This window comes from Myxine glutinosa, chromosome 4 (assembly GCF_964187855.1).
Source record: "Myxine glutinosa chromosome 4, kmMyxGlut1.1, whole genome shotgun sequence".
In the NCBI taxonomy this organism is placed as follows: domain Eukaryota; kingdom Metazoa; phylum Chordata; class Myxini; order Myxiniformes; family Myxinidae; genus Myxine; species Myxine glutinosa.
In genome coordinates this window covers 147,516,508-147,541,098 of record NC_136264.1, presented here as the reverse complement: position 1 = coordinate 147,541,098, position 24,591 = coordinate 147,516,508, and the positions used below count along the sequence as shown (strand labels likewise).

The window sequence follows — 24,591 nt, the reverse complement described above, 5'->3', positions numbered from 1 at the left end:
TTAAAGTATATCGGACCCGTGGTTGTCGAGAAACAGCGGTCACAGACAAACACACACACAGACACACAGACACACAGACGCACAGAGATTGCTGGAATTATAGATAGATGATGCAAATAAAAGCCCATTCAATTTTGAGGTCAAGAGGTCATGTTATGTTGCAATTACTTCGTTGCCACGATCACTTAAGAACGGCTGAAGAGATGTTAGTTAAACTTGGTGCAGGTATGTATAATGCGGTAAAGATGAACTGATTAGGTTTTGGGGTCACAAGGTCAAAGGTCAGGTTAAGTAAAAGTATATGGCTGCGCCAACTCATGAACCAGTGGTGGGAATTTGAACAAACTTGGTATAAGTATATATGATGCAAAGATGAACTGATTAGATTTTGGAGTCAAAAGGTCAACGGTCAAAGATCATGTTAAGTAAAATTTATGTTGCCATGGCCACTTGTGAACAAGTGATGGGATTTTGAGCAAATTTGGCATAGGTATATTTGATGCAAAGATGAACTAATTGAATTATGGCATCAAGAGGTTAAAGGCCAGAGGTCATGTCAGGTGAAATTGTGATAACTTGTGAACAGATTAAGGGATTTAAATTTAAACTTGGTACAGGTATGTATAATGATGTAAACATTAACCGATTAAATTTTGGGGTCAAGAGGTCAAAGGTCAAAGTTCAGATCCATACAGGTCCCTTAATTACCAACAGATTGCTCTGAAACCCGATACAACCCTTCTACTCGATGGTCCGCAGGATTGCTCGGTCTTAGATTTTTTTTTTTTTCTTCATATTTTTCAAATTTGATCATGGGGACTCACAGGGGCAGGGGCGGGAGTGGGGAGGAGGAGGCAGGTTAGTTACCCACTGAAACTTTGGATCCATACTCGTCCCTTATTTACTAGAACGGCACTTGGTAGAGCGCATACTTCTGCCAGGCTGAACAGTTTACGTTTTGTATCCTACAGATAGGCTGGATCTTGGACGAGGTCCCGTCATGTTAAGTAAAAATTATGTTGCCGCACCAACTTGTGAGCAAGTGATGAGATTTGGAACAACCTTGGTACAAGTATATATGATGTAAAGATGAACTGATTGGATTATGGCATCAAAAGCCAGAGGTCATGTCAGGTAAAAATGTGATAAGTTGAGAACAGCTGAATGGATTTAAATCAAATTTTGCACAAGGATTATAATGATGTAATAATATTGGCGGAGGCATATCGGTCGACGTCGTGATGTCGAAGAGTGTCGTTCTAGTTTACTGTGACAGCATGAGCATATAACCTCAACACCAACATATGCATATAAGCATATGCTGTTACATGAATATCTACCAGGGTACACAGGAAATGATATGGCCTCAATATTGCCAAGCGTTCCAGATGCATTAGAATAAAAATATCCCCGAGTGGGCTGACGGTCATCTCGAGGTTGTAATTCAGACCTCTGCTGATTTTAGGGAACCTCTCCCACCCCCTAGGAGCCCCCTGATCCAACATGGAAAAATTTAAGACTGAGCAACCTTGTGGACCATCAAGTAGAAGGGCTGTTTCGGTCTTCAAAGCAATCGTTTAGTAAATAAGGGCCGAGTATGGATCCAAAGTTTTAGGGGGTAACTAACCTGCCTCCTCCTCCCCACTCCCGCCCCTGCCCCTGTGAGCCCCCATGACCCAAATTTGAAAAATATGAAATTAAAAATATCTAAGACAGAGCAATTCTGCGGACCATCGAGTAGAAGGAATGTATCGGGTTTCAGAGCAATCTGTTGGTAAATAAGGGACCTATATGGATCTGAAGTTTCAGGGGTGACCCCATGATCCAAAATCGAAAATCGAAGCAAGAGCGTTTGTGCAGGCCACTGTCTTGTATTCACGTGCCAAGATTCAGAACAATCCGCCAGGTGACAAGGGAGGTGTAGCAAAATAGCAAAAAGTTAACGGACGGACAGACAAGACATCATGACCCATTTTATAAGTTCATCTCTTCGAGAATCCAGATGAGATGACCTAATAATGAAAGAAGGTTGGAAGGAGATGATTGGTAAGGGGAGAAAAGAGGGATAAATGTGGAAAACTAGAACGGCACTTGGTAGAGCGCATACATCTGCCAGGCTGAACAGTTTAAGTTTTGTATCCTACTGATAGGCTGGATCTGGATTCGGACCTGAACCAAAATCTAATCGGCTTGTTTTTGTCACCCATCCAACTCATCCACCAAGTTTTGTCATAACCCGTCCATAACTTTTTGAAATATCGTAATAGACATCGTTTTTCACCCAATCTCTCAATGATGAAGAACGACTTAAAAATTATTGTATCCAGATCTGGATTCGAATCTTCACCAACAATTAATCAATTCATCATTGTCACACTCCCAACCTGTCCACAAGGTATTGGGATATTGTGATTGATATCGTTTTTGGCCCTATCTCTCAATGGTGAAGAAGCACTTAGAAAATTCTAGTGTCCGGATCAGGATCCGGATCTTTACCAAAATCTCGTCAATTTGGCCTTGTCACATACCCAACCTCTCCACCAAATTTCGTCTGAATCCATGCTCAACTTTTTGAGATATCCTATTCACAAACAAACAGACAGTCAGACAGACAGATAGACAGACAGACAGGCAGACAGGGACAGACAGAAACATAACTTTCATCCACATTCAGTGGAAGAGGTAATTAATGAAAGTCAGGTGGGAAGCCCCTTTGGAGTTCTTGGATGAAGCAGGCATGCACTCAGGCTGTGAAAAGTTAGGAGGGGGAAATTAGTGGGAAGGGGATCCAATGATGGGTGGTTGTGGGGGGAATCTTCATTTTCTATTTTAAAACGAAACAGGATTGGGAAAGAGCTGGGATGATGGAAGCATGGGTGGAGCAGTTACATGTTTGCAAACTATGAGTTTGTTTTAAAACCCAGTTCCTAAACATGTGTGGGTAACGCGGTGCTGCGTAACGTGTCCACTATAGAGTATAGGTGCCACTCCAAACGATTGGGAAACAAAAGGGATAATATCTCTCCATTTGCATTTTTCGTATTAGTACGATTTAGGAGGATTTGGAACAGGCATGACATCATTCGGGCAAGCGAGGGTACAGCACCATCACCTTTTTGTTAAAAAAAACCAAAAAACAATTATATGCATAAATCTCCCACCTCCTCCCTCCCCCCATTCCCACCACCAAACTAAGGAGTGAAAAAAGTATTCAGTGTTGGCATGGATTCTGACTTTTATATATGAAGGATGTGGGGCAGTGGTAGAGTAATGTAGTGGTTTCACAAAAGGTGGTGGAGGTAATTTGCTGCTTTGCGGGAGTGGGGAGGGAGAGTTTGACTCCACAAAATCACAATGGTGGATCTATGCTTGGTATTGCAACATCTCAGCTTTACAATAGCGACTGCTTGTTATAACAATGCATATATTACATTAGGTCAATATATTTTAGCTTTTTAAGACTTGATTTAAACTCATTTTGGCGAGGGTATTGGATTCGATCACTGAACCATTTATATGCCCCAACAAAAGGAACGTTTTCATGGGTTCGACATGATGATCAAGTTTGTGGCACTTGTACACATCACGATCATATTATACCAGTACAAGAGAAAACCAAGCAAAACACGTGATTCAAACACAAAAACACTAAGATGGGAATGATATTTTTTTGGTTTCATCAAAACAAAGATAAGAACTGTTGAATACACATACCGTCTTGTGGATTGATACTGGTGTGTGGGTTTCCCAAGGTCCCCGCTTTTCCTGGACCACCTCCAGAACCCTCAGTGACCTTGCTTTCAGGTCCACTGGTTACGCTGTCCTTCTCTTTCTGCCACAAAGATTTATTGTGGAGGTGATATGGAGACAGCCGACAATCATCTGAGGGTAAAGTCCTACCATGGATGTGCACAGGTCCACAAGGAGCAGGGTTATTGAGACAACCACTACACTGGTCAGCTTCAACACTGTCGCTAAGTTTTGTGGTACCATTGCTACAGCGTGGATCTCCAGTCATACAGTCCAACCCATGGCCGAACCGCAAGGGCATATCACAAAGGTTGGGCAATGGGAACGATCGGTGTTGAGGTAATGAGACAGTGGGTGAAAGTGCAAGTAGCGATGGAGGCGGCAGAGGCAATATGGACGAAACTGTACTTTGTATTCCTGACCGTTCTGATCCTTGCTCCACGTGGCAGTCTCCAAGTACCGGTACAAAGCGTCCTGTATGTAGGTGATAATAGAAAAGGTAAGGAGAGGTCATTAATGACAGAAGGTTGAAGAAGGTAAAATTCAGCAAAAGTAAAGCAGTTTATTTAGCATCCAAAATAAAATGGCATAAGGTTGTCAGTCAATATTTTACTGTCCTATTACACGAGAAGTATTAGGGCAGTAAACATTGGGAAGTAACGGTCTAGACTCTAGATATAGGAAAAAAGATTATGGGGAACCAAAAGTGGAAGACATATGTCATTGCTTCAAGTATGTAAAAACAATTTCAACATAAAATAATACCAAGATGGGTTTGTCAATGTGATTATAGTTTAAGCAAACCTCAGCTCCAAAAAAAATTGGCATGACACTTGAGTTAGATATATGAGGAGCGATCAAAAGGTTCATCACACAACAACTGCCGTTAGGGGCCATTTTTCCCCGCAGAGCAGGGGTTGGCCTTTTTGGGGCACCGTGGTCCCCTTTTTAAAGCAATGGTTTATGGCCGGATGCCCTTCCTGCCGCCAACCCTGTTAGTCGCCTCTTGCAACACACAGGGAATTACCAGTGGAATGGTACTCAATTTTCCGACCTCGGAAGGATGTCAGGCTGAGAACCCCCTTGGTGTTAATTCAGCAATCCACCAGATTCGAACCCAGGATCCTAGAATCCCAAGCCGGCACCCTAACCACAAAGCCAACACCAGGCTTGTTCATCACACAAGAATATCAACATTTGGGGACTACGTGCTTTTAACGGTTTATCCAAACCTGAAACATCATTAGGAATAAACTACTGCTAAAGAGTGAGGATTTCCATTTGAATCAATGATCCCTGGTGATTTTCACTTTCGCTGTATTGACTGAAATTTGCTCTTGTGATTACAATGGTCTTCCTGAATCTTAGTTATATTGATGTTAAATGGCAACAGTTCATGACTTGACTTTAGCTTTTGGTGACAAATTGTACAGGTTTACCATTTTAGAGATGTACCGGGTTGAGCTGATGAACTACTCTTCCATAAGATCTTCTATGTTCAGTGAAAACTTATGGAATCTTCACTATGTAGTTATGAACAACAATCATCCTTTAACATTGGTAGCTGCAAGATGAACGACAATGGATGAAGATCATGGAATTCATTGCATGCGTGCGACTCTATTGAAGGGGACCAAAGTGATGACTATTTAAGAGATTTGTGTGCACATTCAATTTCTACGCTCCACCGTGGCACAAAACTCCACCCTTCTCCCCCTCCCCTCCCAGACACAGCAACCTCTAAGGATAGCTTTGGATAAGGATAGCTGGATAAGGATAGCTTTGGTGCAGATGTCATCCCAGCTTGACATCTGGATGAGGGGCCAATGTTCCAAATGTAGAGATTTAATTGTGTACAGAACATGTAATAAAGAAACCAAAAAAACAAACTTGCAATTGCTTATAAAGTAAACATAATTTGCAATAGTTTATAAAGTCAACACTTAAAATACTGCATTGCAGGGTACCAGATAATTATTGTTCATTTTACAGAAACACAACATTCTTGAAAAGGTAGACCTTTTGTACTTTCTGAAAAGTTTGAAAAACATGAATTGCCAAGTTATTAAAAAGCAATGCAACAATAAAATTAGACATGCAAAAAAAAATTTTTTTTATTTATTTATTCGGTCGAGACTGTTTATTCCTGTTCGTGAAACACCCTGCAACCCATGCTAACAGAAAACAGACTTTTTGGAACGCCGGCTGCATTTTCCATCCAATCATCCATCATGCAACTTGGTTTAAAGATTCTCCATGTGTAGCAGGCACTCCTATGTGGAAAGTTTCATGCCAATTGCTCAAGTGGTTGCGGGAAAACAAATTTAAAAGCGAATAAAGGTGAAAAAGTGCAGGTGGAAGGGCAAAAAAGTGAGTGCTGAAAAAAAATAAAAAAATGAGGATCTCGGCTGACGTTCTACAACATGGTCAAGGATGGTTGTGGACACCTATTACTAGCTTATTTATCTGTACGTGTACTTCCCAGAATATCACACAATGTACTGAGCAAATAACCTAAACATAACTCCAAGACATAGTTGGAAAATCTGATCAGACTACATACATTTCAACATCTGAATATGCTGTGCTATGAACTTTGTGGTCACCCCTCCGAATTAATTTATCAAAAAACTATTGGCAAAGTGGCATGTCGGTGTTGCCAAACTCAATCAAAAACTTGGTTGAGAATGTTAAAAGAAAAACGTTTTCTTTTTAACAATTACAAATGAACACAAGAAGGTAGATGGGTAGACAGAAAGGCCAATTACCACAATGGCTCCTGGTTCTGCTCATGAGGACGACAGGAACGAAATCTAAGAATCCATTCTTCCCTCTCCGTAGGAGAGCAACTTAGGAGACAGCAAAGGGACGGGAAATTGAACGCTTAAAATTTGGAACCATTTATTGATCAAATTAGGCACGTACAATAATGTTTATAACAAGAAAAAAAATATGTAAAACATTTAATATATAAGATCTGTCATTTATAAGAGCCATGCTTGTGCACTAAAATTTGTATTCCTGCAAACTAATTTTTGCACGAGGATATGTCAGACCCGTACTCCACCTTACCCTCTTAGAATGCTTCATGCCCCTTAAAAAAAAGTCCCCTGCCCTTCTGAAGCCTACCATCTGAATGAAAATACAAACAATACCTTGAATAAAGTTTATCTTCTAACTGCCTGAACACTCTCTTCTATGCAACATTTTGCTTATTGCTGTAAAACATTGTCAGCAATCTGTCACATATAGTGCCCTCCCTAAATATTGGAACAGTGAAGTCAAATTTGTGATTATTGCTATGTACCCAATAATTTTGGATTTGAGATCAAAAAGATGAATGGGAGGCATGAGTACTGTAGGTCAGGTTTTATTTCTTGGTGTTTATATGCATATATGTTTTCCCATTGTAGAACAATAGCATTTTTTATGTTCAGTACCCCCCACTGATAGGCCGGATCTGGATTCGGACCTGACGCAAAATATAATCCGCTTGTTCTTGTCACCTATCCAACTCGTTCACCAAGTTTAGTCATAACTCGTCCATAACTTTATAAAATATCATGTTATATATCGCTTTTCGCCCAATCTCTCAATGGTGAAGAATCACTGAAAATTAAGTAATTCTCATATCCGAATCCATATTCAGATCACCAAAATCGAATCGATTAGTCCTCGTCACACACCCAACCTGTCCACCAAATTTGTCCAAACCCGCCCATAGCTTTTTGAGATATCGTGCTACAGTCGTGGCCAAAAATATTGGCACCCTTGCGCTTTTTTCAAATAACTCGGTGGACACAAATAACTTTTTTCAAAATAACCATGAATGAGCTTCCTACACCTCTACTGGCAGTTTGGACCACTGTTCTTGTGCAAACTGCTCCAGCTCTCCCAGATTTGAAGGGTGCTTTCTCCCAACTGCTGTTTTCAGATCTCCCCACAGGTGTTCAATGGGATTTAGATCTGGACTCATTGCTGGCCACTTCAGAACAGTCCAGTGTTTGGCTTGAACCATTCCTGGGTGCTTTTTAAAGTGTGTTTGGGGTCATTGTCCTGCTGAAAGACCCATGACCTTTATGGGGACCAAGTTTTCTGACACTGCTTTCAACATTGTGCTCCAAAATGCCTTGGTAATCTCCTGATTTCATGATGCCACACACACATTCAAGGCACCCAGTGCCAGAGGCAGCACAGCAACCCCAAAACATCACTGAACCTGCTCCATTTTTGACTGTTGGCAAGGTGTTTTCTTTGAAGGCTTCATTTTGTTTACTGTAAACATAGAGATGATGTGCTTTACCAAAAAGCTCTAATTTGGTCTCTTCTGTCCACAGGACATTCTCCCAGAAGGATTTGGGCTTGTTTTGGTGTGTTTTGGAAAACACCAGTCGGGCTTTCTTAGCAGTGGGGTCCTCCTGGGTCTCCTACCATATAACCCCCTTTCATCGAGTTGGCGACGGATGGTGTGAGTTGAAACTGTTGTGCCTTGTGTCTGAAGGTCAGCTTGAATCTGTTTGGCAGTTGATTGACGTGCTTTCTCCACCATTCAAACAATCCTTCGCTGCAATCCCACGCTGCCTCCCACGTCCAGGGAGGTTGGCTGCAGTGCCATGGACCTTAAACTTCCTGATAACATTGTGTACGGTGGACACAGGAACATCAAGGTCTCTGGAGATGGACTTGTCGCCTTGACATTGTCCATGCTTGGCTACAATCTTGTGTCTGACCTCCTCAGACAATTCTCTGATTTTCTTTCTTTTCTCCATGCTCGTTGTGGTACACACAGTGACACAAAACAGCAGAATGACTCATTTTCTCAATTCAAACTGGTTGAATGAGTGATTTTTAAAACTCAACTGGACTATGTCCAGCTGAGTTTTTGTCAACACCCAGTGTCCGTCGTCTGTCTGTCTGTCTGTGTTACAGATTCGTCATTTCCGTTGTTGTGGTTTTCAACCACTGTAAGCATTTTTGATTCCATGTACTATTATTGTTGTCGTTTAAGGGAGATAGAGATTACTATTTTCAAAAGGTAAAAAAGTTAATGTTTTAAATGAAACCGGAACCGGACGATGACGAAGAGGAGGAGGAAGAGAAGGCGGAGCGAGTGAGTCAGACAAGAAGCCGAGCTGCTTCGAGGTCTGGAGCGAACGATTGGCGAACGAGAGTCACGAGTGAACTTTGGGTTTCCCGGGAAAGGGATTCCTGCGACAGAGTTGTTATCGCTGTGACAGATAAACCTGCGTGACACTGGAGCGGATCGACTTTGGCTTGATGCCGGAATAGACATTGGGGAATGTTCTTCTTTTCGCTCACTTGGAGCACAGTGAGTTATATTGTACGAACCTGATGGTACCATCATAGGAAAAATATATTGGTTGTGCAATTTATTACTATTGTTGTTGTACTGTTATTCTTGTGTGATCTTAATACAATACTTGTTTGTTGGTAACAATTGGTGTGGTTTCACCATTGATCTTTGACATACAGAATAACACATCTTTCTGCCGTGACTCCTCTTGGGGCTCGGAGGTACACCGTGACCGGGGTTTGGGGAGGAGCACGTAACAGTCTGTCTGTCTGTCGTCTGTAAACAATTCGACGTCTACGCTCTAAAAGTCACAAATATTGATTAAATTTGATGAAACTGGTTATGCAGCATCTTTAAGACATAAACTAGTTCAGGATTGCATTTGGGCATTGCACGCCCAAAAATGGGTGCGGCAGGGCGGCCATATTGAAAAATCAATTTTTGTCATATATTTTTAGCACATATAAACTATATAGTTTGTGGTTCTATTATGCATATTCTAACCATATTGATATCGACCAGTTGAGTTCAGGTTCCCTGGAACCTCTAGTTTTATATTGCAGGCACCTGCAACTCACCACAGGTGAGTTCAATTCCAAAGTAAAGGAGAATCACCTGCTTGAAATCCAATTATTTCTAACAACTTCTAAAAGGTACCAATAATATTGTCCGGGCCATTTTAGGATTTCTGTGTGGAATAAGCTAAGATTTAGTGATTTTTTCAGCTATTTTTTGTTTTGCTCCACTGCAAACTAAAGAAATACATATGTGGATACCAAAAGATTTTTTTAATTCCAACAATTTTCTGGAAGAAATGGTGAATTATTTGAAAAAAATGCAAGGGTGCCAATATTTTTAGCCACGACTATGTGTCAGTTTTAGCCCTATCTATCAATGGTGAAGAATCACTTGAAAATTAAATAATTATCATATCCAAATCCATATTCAGATCTTCACCAAAATCGAATCGATTATTCCTTGTCACACACACAACCTGTCCACCAAGTTTTGTTCAAATCCTTCCATAACTTTTTGAGATATCCTGCTACATGTCAGTTTTGGCCCTATCTCCCAATGGTAAAACACTGAAAAAAATATACTGGCCGGATCCAAATCCGGATCTTCACCAAAATCTAATAATTTCGTCCTTGTCACATACACTACCTCTCTGCAAATTTTAGTCCAAATCCATCCACAACTTTTTGAGATATTTTGTTCACAGACAGACAGACAAACAGACAAACAAACAGACAGACAGGGGTGAAAACATAACCTCCATCCACTTTCGGTGGCGGAGGTAATAAAGAGAAGTGTGCCAGTTCTAGAGGCAGCCATAAAAAAAAAACCCACCTTTAGAGGCCATTTTTCCCCGCAAAGCGGGGGTTGGCCTTTTTCGGGGACCGTGGTTGTTGTTGTTTTTTTTTTGCTCCCCTTTTTGAAGCAATGTTTTACGGCCGGATGCCCTTCCTGCCGCCAACCCTGTTTGTCGCCTTTTACGACAAGCAGGGAATTACCAGTGAACTGGTACTCAAAAAAAACCAAGACTAGACATTCACAGCTCTTTTGTGTGTGAACCATCAGTACAACAAGAAATACCTAAGCAACAAGAAACATCTGTCAGTCATTTGCTCCAATACTTATGCTTATCTAAAATGAGGAGACTGAACATAAAAAGTTATCTTGTTCTACAATGGGAAAACACAAATGCATATAAATTCCAAAAAATGAAAGCTGACCTTCTGTACTCTTGCCTCAAATTCATCTTTTGATTTCAAATCCAAATTTATTGAGTAATGTATGTATATTCCATTACTTCACTGTTAACAAATTTAACCTCACTGTTTTAATACTTATGGAGGGCACTGTATGTAGAGGCTGAGAAGGGGCAGAGTGTAATGCAGCTTAAATAAATAGTCTTACACACGTCATACCACTTGTGAGGTTCCCCTCCATCCCCAAACCCCCTCCCCCTCCAATTCATGCTTGATGCCTAATCTCACTCACAAATACCCCTTCTGAATTGGACTTGCACACTCACCTTTTTATTTTAAGCTAGCAATCTGGATATTGTACCAATACAAATGTAAAATCACCAAAATCTTTCACCCAACTTACAATTGTATGTTCTTTGTGAGATGGTACTGCATATTTTTGAGATTCCAGTTGATTAAACGAATCAGCTTTGCCTCAAATCACACCAACATCTCTGAACAGGTGATGCATCAAGGAATACATCATGATCAAAGCAGGATCTCAACATTATGGTCCTGTCCATCTAGTTGTAGATATTTTGACCTCACTGTTTTAATACTTATGGAGGGTTTTTCTGCTTAACAGAAACTTTCCTCCTTCAAGATGTCTCAGATTCCTTAATATCTCTTCCCAGTTACTCCCTCCTCCGGTATGATAGACCTGAGCCTTGTCCTGGTGGTGGGGTTGCAATCTTTAGCAACGCTCTTCCTCACTCTCCCTGCACTGCTCTCTCTCCACCCCACCCGCAGGAGTACCTCTGGCTACGGCTTCCTCTCCGCTCCCACCTTTTGTTCATATCTGTTCTGTACCGTCCTCCAAACAGTGACAACTCCATTTACATTTCGCTGTCTGACAACATGGACCAACTTCTCTCCATTCATCCCAACTCTCTCTTCCTCATATATGGCGACTTCAATTGTCATCATGCCAGCTGGCTGGGTGTGGGTACCTCTCACCAGCCATGGCATTTCAGCAAAGGACGTCTGCGACTCATTGGGACTGACACAATCTGTCAATTTCCCAACCCGGATCTCAGTCAACGGAGCATATTCTCTTCTAGACTTGGTTATGACAAACTTCCCTGCAAATGTCTGCTGCTCTTCTTCTGCTCCAATCGGTTCTTCTGATCATTTGCTTGTTAAAGTGGATATCTCTCTGGCCATTCTCAGAGAACCTCCTCAGCGTCGACGAATCTGGTATTTCACTCAGGCCGACTGGCATGGTCTTCAAGCAGCCATCAATCATTTGGACTGGTCTGCCATCTCTACTGCCTCTGACAAACTCTTCCTGGGAATTCTTCCAAAGTAAACTGCTCTCTCTCATGCACAGATTTATCCCATTTCGACTTCAGTATCATACCCTTCCTCCCGTCCATGGTACACTGAATCTTGTAGTGAGGCAGTTGCCCTGAAACAACTTGCCATTGCCTCTTGGAAGGCTAATCCAACTGAAGGCAATCTCAGTTCCTTTCAAAAAGCTCGGAACAAGTGTGTGTCTACCCTCAGGGGTGCCAGGAAGCACCTATCTCTCTACTCTCAAGACTGAAATCTCAAACCTGTCTCCTTCCTCCAAATCCTGGTGGCGTCTGGTCAAATCTGTTTCTGATGTTTGTTACCCATAAATCAACTCCCTTACCTCAAATGGCGAAATAGCTGACACCGCACGTGACAAAGCCAAAAACCTCAACTCTATGTTTGCCTCAAAATCTTGTGTCCCAAACCCATCTCTCTCTGTACCCACCTTACCCAGTCGAACCCAGCTGCTCCTGGACTCTGTGTCCTTCTCTCCTGACAAGGTGTTTCTGTCAAACCTCGACTCTCATTCTGCAACTGGACCAGACGGCATCAGCCCACGGGTCCTAAAATCCTGCTCTGCTACTCTAGCTCACCCTCTGTCTGTTCTCTTCACCCTCTCTTTTGCTCGAGGTCATCTGCCATCTGCTTGGAAATCAGCCAACATTACCGCTTTACACAAGAAAGAATGGCATTAAAACAATCATTCATTCATTCATTCACAAGAAAGGTGCAAAAACAGATCCTTGATACTACAGACCAATCAGCCTGCTCCCAATAATCAGCAAGGTCATGGAATCGATCATCGCTTCTGACATTAAATCCTTCCTCTTCTCCAATGGCTTGATCTCGGATCATCAATTTGGATTCAGACCAGGTCATTGTACTCTGGACGTGCTGCTTCTGCTGACTCAACAATGGATGGAGGTCCTCCATGCCAAACAGGAAATCAGAGCCGTCTCCCTTGACATATCTCATGCCTTCGATACGGTCTGGCACCCCGCTCTGCTCACCAAACTCTCCTCCTGTGTTATCCATAGAAATCTCCACGCATGGCTTGCAGACTTCTTTTCTGGTCGCAGTCAACATGTGGCCCTGAATGGAATTCTCTCTTCTCTCCTTCCTGTTCAGGCTGGAGTTCCTCAAGGCGGTGCTCTGGGCCCTCTGCTTTTTCTGGTCTTCATTAATGATCTCTCAATCCCTGGTGTTGGGCTAGCGGCTAGGGTGTCAGCTTAGGATCCTAGGATCCTGGGTTCGAATCCCGGTCTGATCGCTGAATTAACGCCAGGGGGGTTGACTCAGCCTGTCATCCTTCAGAGGTCGGCTAATTGAGGACCAGTTCACTGGTAATTCCCTGTTTGTCGTTAAAGGCGGCAAAAAGGGTTGGCGTCAGGAAGGGCATCCGGCCGTAAAACATTGCTTCAAAAAGGGGACCGAAAAACAACAACAACCACGGTTCCCGAAAAAGGCCAACCCCCGCTTGCGGGGAAAAATGGCCTCTAAATGTGGTTATTTTTTATGTTTTATTAATGATCTCTCAGACTCTCTGGAAACTACTCTCTATCTCTTTGCTGATTACTCCACTCTCTGCTGCTCCATATCTCAACCCTCAGATCGGCAGGCAGCAGCCTTTTCACTCTCTGCAGACCTGGACAATATCACAAACTGGTCAAACAAGTGGAACACGTCTTTCAATCCTGACACATCTCACACTCTCACTTTGTCTCTCCGAAAAGCCCGTCTGGAAAGCCCTCCCATCTACTTTCTGAACAATCCTCTTGAAGAAGTTCTGTCACTCAAGCTTTTGGGTCTCACTATCTGTCATGACCTTTCCTGGGAAAACTACATTTCCAAGCTGGCCTCCAAAGCCAGTCGCCGACTGGGCATCATCCATTGTGGGAAGTCTTTTCTGGGCACTTCTGAGCTCCTCACCACATACAAAGCTTTCATCCGCAGCTCAATGGAATACTGCTCTTCACTCTGGGCTGGTACTCCTGCCTCACGCAGTTGAAACCAAAGCATTCAGAATCATTGGAATCTCCTGCGATGAAGCTGATTCTGATGGCCTTTCTCCCTCTCACCGCAGGCAGGTAGGTGGTCTTTCTGTCTTCCACCGACTCCTCTCCAGCTTGGCTCCCCCTGCTCTACCTGTGCTCTGTCCCCCAAAGATTCCTGCAGGACACACTAGATCTGCCAGCAACCCTCTTCTCGTGAAACTGCCAAAATCAAGACTCTCTGCTCACCTTCACTCCTCTTTTCTCCCGCCTCTGGAACAAACTCCCACACTCTCTTCTATCCCTCTCCTCCCTCCAGGTCTTTAAAACAGCTGTTCACCACCATCTCTTATCTTCCCCCATCCAAAACCTTGATCTTTTCTACCCCCGTTAAAATATCCCAAATCCGCATCTTTAAATCACCAACTGCTTTGCTGAAATTCCTAGAAGTGCTCATTTGCTTTGTACCGTGTACCCCTCCCTCCTCCGCCAGCCCTTCCACAGATCTACCGACGTCGCTGTTCTCTTCTGTTGCTGTGTTTGTATGCTTCCTTCGCTCCCCCTCTTGTCTCCCGCTCCCCTCATTGCATGTTGTATGTGTCTGTGCATGTTTTCATGTTCAATGTGTTAACTCTTACACAAGCCTCGATTCTGTATACAAAAAACCCCCAAAAAACTACCTTCCACAAGCTATTTCGAGTTTGAAATCTTGGGAAGGAACATGCACTTCTACACACTTACACTGGACATATGATACCTATTGCTCAGTTCACTCAAGGCCAAAGTCCATTACCAGGAACATACGGAAGCCCTACCGTTGACTTTTGTCGAGGGCAATCACCCAAATTTACTTGGCAGAAATTGGCTGGAGAAAATTAAACTCACCTGACATGAGATTTGCACTGCTTCTGGGTACAGGGCTGCTTTCTGCTCTGAAGAATTAGCCCTGCCTGTGGAAGGATGGTTTGGGTGAGCTACAAGGCACAAAAGGCAAACTTTTGTTGAGGGGGGAAGGAAGCTACTCTGAGATTTTCAAGCCACGACCAGTACCTTATTCAATGCGGGCTAAAGTTGATGCTGAGTCTTGTAGTGTCCAAAGTGAAAATATCCTGGAACCTGCCTCGTTCTTTGATTGCGTGGCTCGGACAAAACTAGTTATGAAATCAGATGGGAATGTACGAATCTGTGCTGACTACAAAGTTACCATCAACCAGAGTTTACTGCCTAACCAGTATTCACAAACTCAAATCGAATATCTTTACCCCACGCTCACTGGGGGTAAAAGAACAGCTGTAAGTACACTATGGAAAATACCCCACAGGGACTCTTTAGATACACCCGTCTACCAGTCAGGATATTGTCGACACCATCCATCCATCTTCCAAAGGTCGATGGATAAGCAAATCCAAGGTATTCCTCTAGTATGTACTTAGTAAGATGACATCTTGATAACGGGGGTGGATGACCAAGACGATTTACACAATATGGATTTAGTGCTTATGAGATGGTCGGAAGCAGGCATGCGGCACAAATGCATGTCCATGGCTCCAGAAGTGAGGCATCTTGGACATACAATTGACTCTGAGGACCTACAGTCACATGAAAAAGTAAGTACACCCCATGTAAAGTTTTGACTTTTTCAACATATTTCAACATGCAGCTATTTGATCTTCATTTCAACAATAGTGATAGATAAAGGTGATATAATATAACAAATATCATGAAACATTTACATTTTGTAGTCCATTGTATAATTTAAATAAACATAAATGCAAATTTCACATGTGGAAAAAGTAAGTACACCCTTGGCTCTAATAGGTGGTATTGCCCCCCTTTGGCAGAAACAACCTCAAGTAGGCGTTTCTTGTAACTGTATACCAGTCTCTGACATCGACTGGGAGAAATTTTTGCCCACTCCTCCATGCAGAATTATTTCAGCTGTGCGATGTTTGAGGGGTTTCTTGCATGCACAGCTCGTTTCAAATCCCCCCACAACATCTCGATGGGATTTAGATCTGGGCTTTGACTTGGCCATTCCAGAACCCTCCATTTCTTTCTTTTCAGCCATTCCTTGGTGGATTTACTGGTATGTTTAGGGTCATTGTCATGTTGCAAGGTCCACCTTCGGTTGAGCTTCAACTTTCCGACAGATGGCCTCACATTATCCTCAAGCACCCTCTTGTACAATGAAGAATTCATAGTGGATTCTATGATGGTGAGTTGCCCATGCCCTGATGCAGCAAAGCTGCCCCAAACCACAATATTTCCACCACCATGCTTTACAGTTGGTATCAGGTTCTTGTGGTCAAATGCTGTCTTTGGTTTTCGCCAAACATGTCTTCTGGTACTGTGGCCAAATAGCTCTACCTTTGACTCATCTGTCCAGAGCACATTGTTCCAGAAGTGCTGGTCTTTCTGGAAGCTGCTTCCAGAAGGTGTACTTACTTTTTTACATGACTGTATATCCTCTAAATAACAAGGTACACGCTATTGCTGAAGCACCTATACCAAGCAATGTGACTGAGCTAAAAGCTTATTTAGTGCTGTTGAACTATGATGGTAAATTTATACCCAACCTCTCATCAAAGCTAACTCTACTCCAGAAATGGAGAAAGTTAATCTGGGGATCACCACAACAGAAGGCCTTTGAGAAGTCAAAATAACTGTTGCAGTCATCTGCTGTATTGGTGCATTTTGATAGCACTAGGCCATTGGTGCTTTCCTGCGATGCCTCACTTTTTAGTCTCGGGGCCGTACTGTCACATGTCATTGACGGCACTAAGCGACCCATCACATGTGCCAAGGACAAACACACATCACATAAACACACATCACACATCACATAAGCGACCCAAGGACAAAATCACGAGCAGAAATAAATTATTCGCAGTTAGAGAAAGAAGCACCGTCAGTGGTCTGGGTGTGCGAAAAGGTTTCATTCATATCTCTATGGATATTCATTCACAATCAACAATGACCACAAGCCTCTTGAAACTTTGTTTAACAAAGCAAAGGCCAGACCAACTATAGCATGTGGAAGGATACAGCATTGGGTATTGTCACTGTCAGCATATAATTGCCATTTCAAGTACAAGTCAGGACTGCAATTGGGTCAGGCTGATGCGCTGAGAAGCATTCCACTTCATGAGACCTCAGCCTGTGTTCCCATTCCAACAGAGACATTGCATTTCATGCAATTCCTGTCCAATACAAGTGTGGATTCAAGAAGAGTTGCATCTTATACCAAAACAGACAGTGCTGAGAAAGGTGCTGATGTTTCTGTTGTCAGGGTGGCCTAATATTGTTGAGGGAGAATTACATCCATTCTTCAAATGAAGGACTGAGTTAAACCTACAGCAAAGAAGCATGATGCCCATCTAGGCTTAGTCAAGATGAAGTTCACTCGTAACTATGTTTTTTTGGCCATGCATGAACCATGACAGAGAGCATGATGCAGACATGTGAAGCATGTCAATGTGCTCATCCAGCTCCTGCACCAGCACTCCTCCATCACTGGGAGTACCCCTATCAACCAAGGAGTAGGATTCACATATACTATGCTGGTCCATTGCCCGACAATAAAATGCTGCTGGTCATCACAGATGCCTATTCCAAGTGGATTGATGTACATATTTCTACGACTGCCACCTCTACTTCGACCAATGAGAAACTGATGTCTACCTTTGCCACCCATAGATTACCTGACATCGTGGTTTCTGACAATGCTTAAATTTTCACCAGTGCTGAGTTTCAGGACTTCATGGCACAAAATGGTATTAAGCATGTCAAAGTTGCTCCCTACCACTCTGCCTTTAATGGTTTGGCAGAAAAAGCAATGCACATTGTCAAATCGGATCTGACCAAAATAAAGAGTGGCACTCTCGCCATGAAACTGGTTCAAGTAGCGAACAACTCCACGAACGTCGACTAATGAGACTCCTGCAAAGTTACTCAGTGGGCGTCAACTTAAAATGCCACTAGATCGACTTCTCTACTTCACTGCTCATACAGAGGTGCAACAGATGAAACAGTAACTGTAGCATAATGGATGCACAATTCAGCGTACAATCCGTACATTGCCAATTGGCGATCTGGTATTTACACAAAACGACTGCGTCGGTGACCAATGGTTACCTGGGGCTAACATCTCACAAACAGGTCCTGTTTCATTTGTCGTGGAGCTAAGCCATGGTGGTTTCACAAGATTGGTGCTTCAGGATCAGCTACACAAATGTTTTATGAGAGAGTCAAAGGATAGGGAACATACAGGTCCATCAGTTGATGATGCAGCAACTTCATTGACCTCCATGCAAGCAGATCCACAAGTTTCTATCACAGAATTAACAAACGATACAAATGCAATTTGTACTGCTTGTTTGGGTCATACGGGTATTTATCATCGGCCGACAAAAGTTAATTAGGACAATGACCCTTGCGAAGGGAATCCTCAGTCAAACGTTGAGGGTACATCTAAGGATGTCCAATGCTGCTGCCACTACGCTAACTCTGCCTCACTCGGCTCAGGTGCACAAACCCTGCTTCATCATGGGCCTTTGTTGGGCGGGAAAGTGTAATGTATTAATGCAAATGTAATTGTAATGCAGTGACGTGTGCAGATGTCAGTTCCTGCCAGTTTAGTAACGACGTTGAACCAGGAGGCCGCCTGAGCATTACGTTTACCGGTTTCCTTTGTTTGCTCTGTAATCCTTCAACTAATACAGGTCTTTGACAAAAACCGTCAATGCTCTCCGATCCTATTGCTTCTGATACATGACAAAACACAAAACTATCACGTGATTAACATACAAGTCTGCAATGTACAAAACATTTTGGACAAGCTCATTTAACTTTTCCATCTTGTTATGATTCTCACTATATAAAAAAAAAAGACTAAAGCATTTGCCAAATGAATCCCTCACTACTGAATACTTGACTGAGAAGACAAGTTATTCGACATTAATAATGTTATCTGTTCACAAGGTTTAATTTTCAGTTACACAACTTTCCAGAAGATAAAATGTTTATAAGCACATGTAAAAATAGTTAAATCAAAAATTATATTGTTGGCAGTCTAACAACGTGCTTACAGCAATAAAGATGACAACTAAAAAAGGGATACGAAAACAAGGGCTATGGTGAGTTGTGAATAAAGCAAACGCAAATCGACAGACAATTAGGAAGCGAATCAAATAGAATATTAAATAAAACAAGTGCGATGTTCATAAAGAAACAATATCATTCATCCTCTAAAGGGGAATAATGAATTTGTTCATTTCCACTCAAGCATCCTGTACCGCAAGCGGACCAAAACATCATTATTACCCATGCCTGAGAGGGTATTGCATTTGAGTCCTTTTGTTTGTCCGTCTGTCTGTCCGCACAGAATAAATATGATTTTCTATGCAACCGTTAGTCCGATTGACAGGAAATTTTCACCATCGGTGCAACTCCACCTGTATAATATTTGAATGATAATTATGACGTCATCGGTCACGTGGTTCGGCCGCCATCTTGGAAAACCCAAAAACATTGAACCTCTAAATCTCCAAAAGCGCTGAATAGAAAAAAATTGAGACATGGCTCATTGTAGAGAACTCTCCATGGGGAATAAAATATGTTGCTGATGATGTCATAGGTGCCTCCATTATGACGTCATAATTCGACAAGTACAAAACTTCATCCTATCAAGATGAAATTTCTTGAGCGACATGTAGGCATAAATTGGGGGAGGAAAAAAAAATGACGTCATCGGTAACGTGGTTCGGCCGCCATCTTGGAAAAACCGAAAACATTTGCACCTCTATATCTCTGAAAGCGCTGAATAGAAAAAATTGAGACATGGCTCATTGTAAAGAACTCTCCATGGGGAATAAAATATGTTAATGATGATGTCATAGGTGCCTCCATTATGATATCATAATTCGACAAGTACAAAACTTCATCCGATCAAGATGACATTTCTTGAGCATAATCTAGGAATAAATTAGTGGAAAAAAAATAAATAATGATGATGTCATCGGTCACATGGTTCAGCCGCCATATTTGTTTCAACACAAAAACCTTAAAAAACACTGAAAATACATCCTGGCAAGGGTTTGCAATCTCCGATTGCTCTTTTTTGTTCATTTTGTTATTGCAGTTATTTCCTCCACGACTGCATTTTTGGGTATTTCCATCATCATAGTCAAGGAAAAGTGAAAGACAGTATTGCATTGAGAGGAAGGGTGACACATTAAGGAGGGCATTAAGGTGGAGGATTCTGTTATGGATAGAGATCAGAGATTGTAAAAACAATACCACGCTGGTGGTATGCTTTTATAGAGCTCCTGGTGCGAGGGAAGAGGAGAAAGGAAGGGTACATGAAGAATTCAGAAGGATGTGGTAAGGGAAGAGTGTTGATAATGGGGGATTTAACTTGCCAGGGACAGATGGGGGTCCAGGGACAGAGAAAAAAGGGCAGATCAGATGAGGCTTTCCTAGCTCTTTTTTTCTTTTTCTTTTTGTATACAACATCGAGGCTCATGAAAGCCCTAACATTAATCACACAAAAGATCAAACGGACATAAAACATATAATAAGGGGAGCGGTAGACAAGATGGGGAGAGAAGGGGAAGCACACAAACACAACATTTGAGAGCAGGGAGATCTGTGGGAGGGAGAGGGCTTGGGGGGAGGAGGCGTAGGAAGGGGGACGGGGGAGAAATATAAAACACAAGGACACCAAGGACTTTCAGGGAAGAAGTTGGTATTTCAAAAAAGTGGATCTGGTGTGAATTAGCGGGGGTAGAAAAGATCAAGGTTTTGGATGGGGGAAGATAAGAGATGGTGGTGTACAGCGGTTTTAAAGACCTGGAGGGAGGAGAGGGATAGAAGAGAGTGTGGGAGTTTGTTCCAGAGGCGGGAAAAAAGAGGAATGAAGGAGTGAAGGTGAGCAGAGAGTCTTGATTTTGGCAGTTTCACCAGAAGAGGGTTGCTGGCAGATGGTGCGAGGGAGACTAGTCCAGGATTTCTTTTTAACCCAGTTTGTAGATAGGCCCATGAGTGAGAGTGCAGTGTTCGACCTCCTTTTAAGTAATGATCCTAATATGGTGGAGGAGGTGGAGGTAGGGGAGAAATTAGGATCAAGTGACCATAACATCATGTGTGCAAGGATTCTGCTAAGAATTAGAGTTTGGGGTAGATAGGTCAGTCAGGCTATTAGATTTTAGGAAGGCAAACCTTGAGGGTATGAGGAGAGAGCTGGGTGATGCATATTGGAAGAGGCTAACACGAGGACAATCAGCAAAGAGAAATGGGAAACCTTCAAGGAGCAAATGTGTAGAGTGCAGAGTAAGTGCATTCCAATGAGGTGTAAAACTAGAGGCAGAAAGAGGCCAGGGTGGTTGAGTGGTGAGATAAGAAATGCTATTAAGGAGAAGCAGAAGGCATTTATTAGGTATAAAAGATGAGGAACCATTTAAATAAATACAAACTAATTAAAGGCAGTCAACATGGAATTACCAAAGGGAAATCCTGTTTAACAAATCTTTTAGAGTTCCAAGAAGCAATTTCTAATTGCGTGGATGAGGACATAGTACAGTGCCTTCAGAAAAGTATTCCCACCCCTTGACTTTTTCACATTTTCTTGTGTCATAGCCTGAATTTAAAATGGATTAAAATGAGATAGTTTTGTCACTGATCTACACATAATACCCCATATAATGTGAAAGTGGAATTTTGTTTTTAGAAATTCTTACAAATTTTTTTTAAATGACATACAGAAATACCTACTTGACATAAGCATTTAACCCTGAGTCAATATTTCGTAGAAGCGTCTTTGGCAGTGATTACAGCTCCGAGTCTCTTGGGTATGTCTGTATCAGCTTTGCGCATCTGGATTTGGGGAGTTTTTCCATTCTCCCTTACAGATTTGCTCAAGCTCTGTCAAGTTGGATGGGGAGAGTCAGTGAACAGCAATCTTAAAGTCTTTCCACAGATTCTCAATGCGATTCAAGTATGGGCTTTGGCTGAGCACACAAGGCCATTCACGGTCTTGTTTTGAAGCCATTCCAGTGTTGCTTTATATGCATGCTTGGGGTTATTGTGCTGTTAGAACATAAATATTTGCCGCAGTGTCAAGTCTTTTGCACTCTGAAACAGGTCGTCGTCGAGCATTTGCCTGCATTTGGCTCCATTCATTGTTTCCTCTATCCTCACAGGTCTCCCAAGTCCCTGCTGCTGAAAAGCATCCCCATAGCATAATGCTGCCAGCACCATGCTTCACGGTAGGGATGGTGTTAGATGGGTGATGAGTTGTGTTCAGTTTCCGCCAGATGTAGCGCTTTGCATTCAGGCTAAAGAGTTCAATTTTTGTTTTATCAGACCAGAGAATATTTTGCCTCATGCTCTCAGATCCCTTCACGTGCCTTTTGGCAAACTCCAGGTGTGCTTTCATGTGCCTTATTCTCAGGAGTAGCTTCCGTCTGGCCACTCTCCCATAAAAGCTAGACTTGTGAAGTGTTGCAGAGACTGTTGTACTTCTGGCAAATTCTCCCATCTGAGCCAAGGAACTCTGTAGTTCTGTCAGAGTGGTCATTAGGTTATTAGTTACCTAGGTTCTTCTTGCCCGGTTGCTCAGTTTGGTCAGACGGCCAGCTCTAGGAAGAGTCTGGATAGTTCCATATTCTTTGCATTTTCTAATGATGGAGCTCACTGTGCTCTTGGGAACTTTCAACACTCTATAAATTGTTTTATACCCTTCCCCAGATATATGCCTCCTCACAATTATATCTCAGAGTTCTACGCACAGTTCCTTGGACTTCATCGTAGAGTGTCTGCTCTGACATGAACTGTCAACTGTGGGACCTTATATAGAAAGTTGTGTTCCTTTCTAAACCATGTCTTTTCTTTCTAAAATCAATTTAATTAAATCAAGTTGTAGAGACATCTCAAGGATGGTCAAAGGGAATTGGATGCACCTGAGCTCAATTTGGAGTGTCAGAGCAAAGGGGTTGAATACTTATTTACTCAAGACATTTCAGCTTTTCATTTTTCATTCATTTGTAAAAAAAGTGTAAAAATAATTTCCACCTTGATATTATGGGGTCATTATGTGACAAAACAAATCTCAATTTAATCCATTTTTAATTCAGGTTGTAACACAACGAAATGTGAAAAAAGTCAATGGGTGTGAATACTTTCTGAAGGCACTGTAGGTAGCTTGAGTATGGATGGATAATTGTGTGCATCTGTGATGGTAGTGATGTCTGTAAGAGGGTCTCATCAAGGCATAGTGTGTGGTTGGTGTTGTATAGTATATTCTTCACCCTAAAACTACCTTTGCATCCCTCTCCCCCCACCACCAACAACAAAAAATTCCATTTTTATTTCTTAACACCCTTGTGATATTCCCAAGCCTGCCACACATTTCTCATTACCCCAATGAAATTAAGTCGTTTTGATGGATATATTTAATGTGGTGTTGGTGTGGCACAGGCATGAGGGGCCAAGTGGCCTCCTCATGCATTAATTTTTGTTATTCCTTGTTATGTTGGTCTTCCATGCCCTATCATGATCGAATAGTCCTGGCATATGAGCATTCGTTTTATTTTGTTCCTCAAACTGTTGTCTCACCCTGTATTTGTCTACTGCCCCTCCTTCCCATCTTCTGCACACCTTCTTCACCACCTTATTTAACAGTTTAAGGTCTTTTATAATTATTTTCCCTTGTAGATGATAAAAATGTGACATTTCTCACCATCATCATGGTCCTGCCGATCTGGATCATTAATCACATCAGATGTGAGGAGTCGTCCATCTGGGCTCATCAGATCCGATCCTTCTCTGAACTCCTGGCTTCCATCTCGCTCCCTCATTTCTAGTTCAGAGAACCGCTGCATAGCACGCTTGGGGATGGGAATCAATGGGAGGATAAGAGGCAGATCAGTGAAGGGGAGGGAGCTTAAAGAAGAGGATGGAAAAATGCCAAAAAGAATGGAAGAAAAAAAAAAAGAAAGACTCATGGCTGAGGTAAATAAAAGCTTGTGTGCAAGTAATAATTACAAAGCAGATTAGCAATGATGACCTGGGGAGAAAGGCGATGGAAGGATTGGGAAGAGTGCAACTGCATAAGCAGGGTGGATGGGCGAGGAGGATGAGGATAACTAATATCAATCAAGGATGAATGTTCACAAGCACTGCAACATGAAATCAAGCAACTGTAGAGAATGCTTGCCGCTTTGAAGTGGAATGGTGGAAATGGTCATGATAAAATTGGAAATGCACAGGATGCTAAATCATTGGAAATGAGCAGGATGCAAAAATCACCAAAATAAATAAATAAAACAACCACAAAATACCACAAAGTCTTTTGCAGAGCTAAGCAAAAACACAAAAGAAGCTAAGCAAAGCAGACAGAGGCAACACAGAAACAAAAGGAAGGTGTGATAAGAAGTTTGGGGTTCTGGGAGTGGAGGTAATAAGAAAAGTACTTTAAAACTAAAGAAATAGA

At 42.2% G+C, this 24,591-nt stretch overlaps 1 protein-coding gene across 6 annotated transcripts in view; it reads right to left on the bottom strand.

The window, feature by feature from the left end:
- Positions 1–3,223: 3,223 nt before the first annotated feature.
- The window catches only part of LOC137425345 (uncharacterized), a 143,222-nt gene continuing 121,854 nt past the window's right edge, over positions 3,224–24,591 (bottom strand). For all 6 annotated transcript variants that reach the window (XM_078776579.1, XM_078776581.1, XM_078776582.1 and 3 more), the window contains 2 exons: positions 23,839–23,986; positions 3,224–4,224 (listed from right to left, as the gene is read on the bottom strand). In XM_078776579.1, coding sequence (XP_078632705.1) covers positions 3,680–4,224; positions 23,839–23,986 — 693 coding nt within the window. In that variant the 3' untranslated portion in view covers positions 3,224–3,679. The remainder of the gene's footprint in view (positions 4,225–23,838; positions 23,987–24,591) is intronic.